This window comes from Gopherus evgoodei, chromosome 8 (assembly GCF_007399415.2).
Source record: "Gopherus evgoodei ecotype Sinaloan lineage chromosome 8, rGopEvg1_v1.p, whole genome shotgun sequence".
NCBI lineage: Eukaryota > Metazoa > Chordata > Testudines > Testudinidae > Gopherus > Gopherus evgoodei.
This window is the reverse complement of record NC_044329.1, coordinates 82,438,060-82,446,915: the sequence shown is the minus strand read 5'-3', so window position 1 is coordinate 82,446,915 and position 8,856 is coordinate 82,438,060. Positions and strand designations below refer to the sequence as shown.

Below are 8,856 nucleotides of genomic sequence, written 5' to 3'. Positions count from 1 at the left end.
CCTTTGATTTCCAGGCAGGTGCAGTGCTCTCTCCTTTACTTTGAGCTATCCATTGAGATACAAAGTTGTAGTTTTAAAAAAAAAAAAAAAAAAAAAAGGAAGTTTATGTTTTTTAATTATGTCAAGTGGTAGTTAAGGTTGCATGAGGACATATCTCAGCCATCCAAAAACCTTAAACTTACTTAAATAAGTTAAGGGGAGAGACTTGTTCATTAATTTATATTGAAGCTGAAGTTTAAGTCCACATTTCATAAGTTATCCTTATTTTAATGTATATTAACTCAACTAGCAAAACTGGGTCTCAGTCTCAGCATACTGTCAGTACAGGTATTTGTTCTCTGCTCACAGTAATGAGTTGATTTAAAAAGGAAATTTTTTATAAGTTCAATAAAAAAGCATATCCAAGAGTTTTTTGTGAAAGTGATTTATTGCCATCTAAACGCTTTACTACAGTAGATCTGAGTTATTAGAATATGAAGTAAAACACTTGGTTAAAGTACACTTGACATCAGACTTACACATGCCTTACAGGTTTTCTATGTAGTCTTCACTAACGTGCACCTACTTCATGTTTTACAATCACTCCAGATCGTGAGTTCTTCCTCCATCAAAACAAAATTTCCAAAACTTTTAGAACCAGGCATTTGTTATAAACTGTAAATAACATGTCTATAAAAAGGACAGCTGAGAAATACAAAATGCGAGAGGACTAGCAGACAATTCTTTTTGGAGAGAGAGTACATCTCACATTTGATTACCAGGCTTTTTGTATGTTACTTTTCTGTGTACAGGAAGTCATAATCATCTCAATTATTTGGAACTGCCAACTAGTTCTAAAAGTTTGTAAAAACTGGTCCAATTACAACAAACTTAGGGATTTGCATAATTAACTGAGTTCATCATTAATGAAATGCATTGTTACAAACACAAAGAGCTGATATGTACTAGCACAAACTATTTGTTCAGCTTGCCAAGTTGTCAGATGTATGCCATGCTGAGGCTTCACCTTCTAATTAAAAGATATTTAGTACCATACAATATTTTTTAAAAAAAAAAATAATGTAGAAGCTGGAATGATTTGCTGGGTGTAGCTTCTGAGAAACTGTGCTAACCAGGATCAAATGTGAGGAAAGGACAGAAAGCAGCAAGATTTATATACGTTCTAGTTTTTCACTTAGGAATTCTTCTACGCTATCTGTATTCCATTTGAGGATGCTCAGTTCTTCAGCAATGTTCCCACTGTCATCCAGCAGCTTTAGTATAGGATCAGAACCACGCACATACTGCACAAAGAGAAGGTTAGTTATCTTCTGTCTAGAAATCCCATTTCCCCACCCACCCAACCTCACAAATCAGCTTTAATTTAAATGTCAATTGCTGAAATACCAATTTCAAATTGAATTATTTTTTTATATGCAGGTATAAAAAATGAAAATTAAACAAAAAATTCTGACATTTAATACCATAAAGCACTAAAGTACAAAGTTTGTCTAATTTGTGCCATGCAAATTGTATTGGAAAATCTAAGCATAGTGGGTTTTTTTGGGGGGTGGGGAGGGGTTGGGGAGGCTTATGCTAATTTAAAAGTCCAATCTTTAATTTAGGAAAATAGTCATTCCTGCTAGGCCTTAAGAATGAATTAAAACATTGACAACAACAAGTGGAAAAAAAAACCTTGAAACTTTATCAGCATTTGCTCCAACACTGAAAATAGTGCCTAGCATCCATCTTGAACTGGATTCTTATTCTTAAACAAATAAGGAAAAGTAGAAAGTAACCTCAACAAAACTGAGTGAGCAATTTAAATTTATTTTAAAATAGTCTTAGTCCACATTTAAAATTTTCTCCCTAGTTCTTATTTTTCCAAGTGTGAGATACCATAAGTTAACTGAAGTGATATGCATATAGGGCAAACATTTGATACTCCATCCCTAAATATATCACCTAACTGATTGCATAATATTTACAGAAGGCCCCAGATATTTGCTTTCCTCCTTCAGTGCTTTTATAAAAAAAATTTAAGTTAGTGCTTCTGTAAAGAGCCTAGTTGCCAGTCATGGATACTTAGAGTCCTCCAACCCTAGAAGCAAAGGCAGAGAGCATAAAAGCTTTCTCATACTGCCCATCAACAGAAGTCAAACCCATAGGTGAGGGACCATCACAAAAAGTTCAGTTTTGATGCTCTTTCAGTCCTTGTCCTTTTTCCTATGACTGCCAACAAAAGATGCCAGTTACTAAAAGTTACTGAACTAAGCAATAGTAGTAATATGGTAACCTCTTCATCATACTACTTACTGAGGCAGGATTTCAAAACTGTTAAGGTTCAGCAACTACTGTATTACACAACACAGGATGGGAGGGAAGGAGGGTACAGATTGGATGGCTCAGGGAACTGGTATTTTCCTTCAGTCATTTAAAAAATTGTAATTGAACTTCGTTTGCCACCTGTAGTAACTAGGGGTCTATCTGAATTGCTCCTTCTCCATATATCCACTAGTGTTCTCATAATGTAACTGGCATATTTTTCTAGTTACTTCTGGTCACCTCTTCTAATCTGAGTTCACTGCTGTACTATAGATTTGTGCTATTAACACATGCCTTGAGACTATAATGCATCCTTTGCTAATATGACCTGTTGCTAAAATTTTCTCACACTTTTGAAGACTCAGCAAATAAAGGGGAAAGGGAAGCCCAAATTACAACTTCTGTTTCAATGGGTTAGGTTCTTTAAATACAATTAATAAGTTTCTAGAACAATTGCATTGGGAATCTTATTTTACTCTGAGCTAACCTAGTCAACTTGTTTTAGTTTGCCATTACAAGTCACTACAATTAATCTAATGGCATCACTAATCAGTTTCCCAAAAGGATTGTGGAACAAATACGAGACTTACGGGTGCTACAGGGTTAAACTGATAATGTTTCATATCAATTCTAGCTGAGAATGCTTTGAAGTTAAATTGTATTACAAATGCAATTAAAATCAATTAAAAGTAGAGACAGTGAGAAATTGAGGCAAAGGAAAAAGATGCTCTTGGGAGAGATTTTGGAGAGAGTGTACACAGAATGCATGAGGCAGAAAGTCTTTTTCCAGGTGCAGTCTGCTTAAGAGAACATTATTCTCGTACCACAGAGGTGTTCAGACTATGAAGTGACATACAATGCTATTTTTTGGTGAGTGGAGGGGAGGAGAATAAATGTGCAAATTGTGTGTCAAATACAGGTAGGCATTTTAAAAACAACTGAAAATTTGAACTGGATCTTGAAATGAATGGACAGACAACATAATTGTTTGAGTACAGAACAACAGGACTGTGCTGCTCTGCCAGATTAAATGTGACAGGCAGCAGCATTCTGCACAAGAGGGAGTTCAACACCCAGCTTTCCAGACCATGAAGAAAGATTGGTGCCAGAGTCAAGTCTGCAGTGAGGACTCAGCAGGGAGAGAAAATTAGAGAATATGGAAGGAGGATAGACCTGAGATAAGGGGGCGGGGAAGGTGAATGAGGCCAGGAGGAGTGAACCATGGAAGGATGGAGTAAGAGGAAATAATGGAAACAAAGATTTATGTGGAAAGGAAGTATAAGGATGACTGGATGGATGGGAATGGTAGCTGATTTGGAGGTTGAAGTATATAAGAGGAGAACAACACAGGAATCTTAATACAGAAAATGAGAACTGGAACTACAGTAGGAAGCTCAGAATTCCATGACTTCACACCCAGCAAGTCAGCATAGTTGACATACATAAACCATGTGCTATTACATATATCTGGTTATTTAGTAACCAATAGCACAACTGAAGCAATCATATCTTAGCAATGGATACAATTATACCAGGTTTTCACTCAATTTATTTATAGATGGGCCAGAGCTCCTGCCATTAAGATTTTACATCAACACTCCACATACAAATCCTTTGTATGGGATACAGGTTTATTTGATAAGCAAGTACTAAACACTCTGTGAAAGGGCAGGTTTCAAATAGGTTTAATTCCTCTTAAGCCAGAATTTAAAATGTTTTAAAAAATGCCACTCACCTTGATTTGCAGTCCCCTGAATAGTTTAGGTTTGTCACTCCTGACAAAAGCTGAAGTTTGGAAGAAAGAACAAAGAAAACCAACTGAAAATTATTATTCTATAAAGAACACAAAACTAGGTTCTCTCCTTCTATGTGGTCTCACACTTAGGTTAAATAAATGCATATTTGGAGATTTAATATTTCCAGATATACTTTTAGATTATGAATACATCTTCAGCCTCCAAACTATACTGCTACGCCTCATCAATAAGCAATAACAGTTGTGGAATGTATTGTACTTGGAAAAATACACGTTTTTACTTTCAATACATCTTGTCTTTTTCCCCCCAAACACTTGGAAACCACGACTGGCATTAGATGTGCTTCCATGTATGAAGGAGAATCTTAAGAGATTTATATTTTAGGGTTGAGGGCAGGGCTGCCCAGACGGGGGGGTAAGAGGGGCAATTTGTCCCAGGCCCTGGGCTCCGCAGGGGCCCCCATGAGAGTTTTTTTTGGGCCCCTGGAGCGGGGTTCTTCACTCGCTCGGGGGCCCCAGAAAATTCTTGCAGGGCCAGGCCCCGGAGCTTCTTCCGCTCCCGGTCTTCGCTGGCGGGGGAGTCCTTCCGCTCCGGGGCAGATGGACCCCCTGCCATCGCATTACTGCCGAAGCGGGACCTGCCTCCGAAGTGCAGCCCGGTCTTCGGCGGTAATTCAGTGGCGGGGGGCCCTTCCGTTCAGGGACTCACCGCCAAAGTGCCCCGAAGACCTGCGGCAGTGGCCCCCCGCCGCCGAATTACCACTGAAGAGCGGGCTGCACTTCGGCGGCGGGTCCCGCGTCAGCGGTAATTCGCCGGCAGGGGGCCCCGCCGCGAGTCTTCGGGGCACTTCAGTGGCGGGTCCCAGAACGGAAGGGCCCCCCGCCGCCGAACAGGGCCGGCTCTAGACATTTTGCCGCGCGGGGGGCGCCCTGCCGGTCGCATGGCTGCGGAGGGTCCGCTGGTCCCGCGGCTCCGGTGGACCTCCCACAGGCGTGCCTGCGGGAGGTCCACTGGAGCTGCCTGCCGCTGATGGCCCCAGGCCCCCGGAATCCTCTGGGCGGCCCTGGTTGAGAGCAGTCTAGGGCTAGTACAAGGTGCTAATGTGCAAGAACATTAGTTTGAAACCTCATTGACAATGCATTCAGTTGTGAGTGGAGGAGGAAGGGATGTCTCTGGTCATCTCTCTCTCTCTCTCTTGCACACACAGTCAGAGAAACCCTAAACTTCTACAAAAGAGGCAGAAATCCTTTTGTCCAACTGACTTTTGAGGCAGCAGGTTTGAGAATTTCCCAAGACTCCCAAATCAGTCAATCAGATCCTCCCCTTTTAATTCCATCCTTTAGAAACCATCTGGCCCATTTTCTTCCAAAAATGTCCGGGGGGCTCTTCAGACCAATGCATTCTGCCAGTTCAAGAATGCAGCCATGAGTGAGACCATCTACAGCTGGCCTTTCCCTTTATGGGAATGCCTCTCATAAGAAACTATTAAGAGATCCTAGCTCCACTGCAGCTGACAGTTATAGAAGAGGTGCCAGAACTCTACAAGTTTTAATCCCAGCATTTCTTGACATCTTTTGAATGCAACAACATGAAAACTCCCAGTTTACATACATGAAAAAGGAGGAGGCTCTTTCAATGTTGGTGTAAGGGAATTAAAAAAATTTAGGAATTCTATTTAAGTCAATTTAAATGCATTAGCAATTCTTATCTCTAAATGTCACAAGATGGGATTTTCTGCTGGGAAGTGTAGTATTTGTGATGCAATAGCTTTCATTGAGACAACAGTACTGTTTCACAATGGAAATAGCAAAAAAAATTTCTAAAACTCTTAACTACAGTGGTATATATTCGTTACAGCTTTCCTTTGAGAGGTTAAACTTCATTAAAGTAGTAGCATGATGATTTGTGCAACTTCAAACTATATAAAAGAATAATTGATTTAGAGTATCCTAATGTATAAGAGGACTCCATATACCCTAAAGTAGACCTAACAGACTGGCAACTGTTACCTGGGGTTCTTTCAACCTAAAAGCTCTTGGTAATGTTTACTCTGAGAGGTGGTGTCAGGCAATAAATCAGGGGAGGCACGGCTGTCCAACTGGTGGATGGCTGGCACAAACAGGAGAACACGAGCGCTTTCACTTAAAGCTAAACTTAGTCTCAAGCACTTAAACATGTCTGCAACAGGTTAGTAAAACATCCCCAACCCTCGATTAATTACCAAAGCTGAGTGTCTCTCTCGAGTGGCACAGTGGCAGCCCATCTGCTGGTGGGGAACACAACATCCATTCAGAGAGAGAGTCCAGTTCTGAAGAGAGGCCCCTCCCCCAAACTCTTCCCCCTTATTGTATACATTAGTAACACAATGACATGTCCCTTAAAGAAAACTTGTTAAGCTAGCAGTTTTAATGGTCACACAAGAGGTTCCTTCTGATTAACCAGGTGTGGGTTTTTCCAGAGTTTGCAGCCTTGAGGCCCCAATAGACATTCCTGGGGCACATCCTACTCTTCTGAGCTCTCTACATGGCCATTTACAGCCTGCTGACTTGGCTGCTTTTAGCAATAAGCCATAGTGGTTTCAGGCACTTTACTGGTTTGCCAAAATCTCCCTGTATAGCAACAACTCTACTGTATATATTGCAGTTAATATAGGAGATAGGAATTTTCAGACAAATGAGTGCAAACACACAACACTGGACTGAAGCCAATGTAAGCTGAAATCAGGGGGAGCAAAATAAAAACAAGACCTTAATTTTCTAGTCAGCAAGGTCACAAAAGAGAAAAATCAGTAGAGAAGGAGGGGGATCTACCAAGACTAACAAACTACTCAAGATTTTATTCAACTGTCATCACAGAAGGAACATTTTAAGCCTCTAGTTTTCAAATGGAACATTCAAGAAGTGAGATTGCACAGAAGAGTAAAAATAAAACTCCATCCTATTATGTTTAGACATTCGTGTCTTATTTATAAAGATACGATACAATGAATTGTTGAGTAAACGGCAAAAAAGGGTTGGCTAGTAATATGTATAAATCATTCTGAATAGTAAAGTTCGCAGACTTAATTTCCTCCAGCGAGGACACTTCTGTACATTTATAATTTTGGGGGGCCGGGGGCAAATAACATGGTCCTGCTTCAAAACCTCCATAATGACCCATATAATTTTATGAAGAGACTAAATTACAAAAGATGAAGTGCACCTCTAGACTTTAACAGGCTCAGTCATTTTCCTTGTGGGGCCTCAACTCTGGAGAAAAAGTATTTTATTAACGTGGATGGCATATCGAGGAATAAAAGTTTATATGAAAAACAAGTACTTCAGAATAGCAATTTGATAGATTACAAAGAACTAAAGTTTTCAAAAACTGATTCAAGATATCTGGAATGAGGAATGTGATTGTTCACAAAAAAGATGCGGGTGTGCATTTGCAGTTTCCCACTCAACATGACTAATAATTCTGCTACACTTCTGATTTGAAGAGCACTGGTTTTGACCATTCCTACTGTGTGATGTTTGTTTTATCGGAATAATATTCTGGCTAAGGAAGACTGTGATAAAGGGCATTAGTATTTGGGGGGAGTTTTTTTTGAACAAAGGCCACATTGAAAATGGAAGGGATCTTAGTAAATACCTGCAAGGTGTAAGTCTTAATCAATGGGATTTATTGAAAAACCAGACATTTCCAATATTTGAGAATTGGGTTAAGATTTCTGTGTAACAGATTTGCTGGGAGTGTACCAATTGCTTGATTAAAACCAGTCTCATAAGGAGGTGAGCTGGCTGTTCTCTTGCTGATCAACGGAATGCACTGGGAAAGCAGGAACATCCAATGAATGTCTTTATTATAACAATGGAAAGAATGTTAAAACATTAAATATCACAATTTTATCTCCTTCATTAACAAAACAGGGCTACCACTGAAGTTCCACCTGAAGGTAAACAGAGTACTCAGTGATTGGTTAATTTAAAAGTTTGTGTTAAGATGCACTAATTAGACTGGTCAGTCAAATGGGAATACATTTTCTGGCTTTCTATTGTGAATGAATACGTGTACATGATCATACAGAAAACGTTTAATATTTAGAGTAGAAATTGTCTAATCTCACTTAGTACAAATTGAATAAGTATAGTGTGCTCAGTATTACAGTATCCATAACAGAAAATTTGAGGAAAATTCACCGGCATTTTTGCTAGTATCACTGTACAGATATCGGCAGAAAAATATTTCTGTATACTCAAAGCTGTTTATATGACAGATAATGGGTGATTCTGGCAATATGTACAAAGACATTTAAAATTTTCTGGAAGGTGGTTGGTTTTTTAAATAGTGTTGTATAAGCAATAAGCAACCAGTTTTCCAAACAGAATAACTTGCTGGGACTAAAGATTTTTCATTGTCTCTCATACTCTTAGGTGCTTAATATCCACTGACTACATTTTGAGCTTATTCTAGCTAGAAAGATTTTAAAAAACATTTCTTGAATATTGACCTTTTTCCTAAATTAAAAACAGCAATTAAAATCAACTACTGTACTAATCAGAGTTCCATTTGATGCATCAGTACCAGTGGTTAAAGAATGGTTCTTCTCCTTATTGTATAACTTCATTGTCATACAATAATTCACTTTTTCACAAAAAAGAACTTTAAAACTAGAACTCTGTACAGTGAAGATCATCTCTGGACAAAGAAAAACAAGATAGACGTACTGCGCCATCAGATTTAATTGTAAGCCAAGTGATAAAATTTCAATCCATGTTTTATAAGTACTTGAGGTCATCTGCAGAATTAACAT

General features: G+C 39.1%; 1 protein-coding gene across 1 annotated transcript in view; it reads right to left on the bottom strand.

Moving 5' to 3' along the window:
- Positions 1-1,051: 1,051 nt before the first annotated feature.
- SELENOF (selenoprotein F) overlaps positions 1,052-8,856 on the bottom strand; it is a 42,126-nt gene continuing 34,321 nt past the window's right edge. Inside the window, exons 4-5 of the mRNA XM_030572606.1 lie at positions 4,040-4,089; positions 1,052-1,283 (exon numbers count right to left, since the gene is read on the bottom strand). Coding sequence (XP_030428466.1) covers positions 1,152-1,283; positions 4,040-4,089 — 182 coding nt within the window. The 3' untranslated portion in view covers positions 1,052-1,151. The remainder of the gene's footprint in view (positions 1,284-4,039; positions 4,090-8,856) is intronic.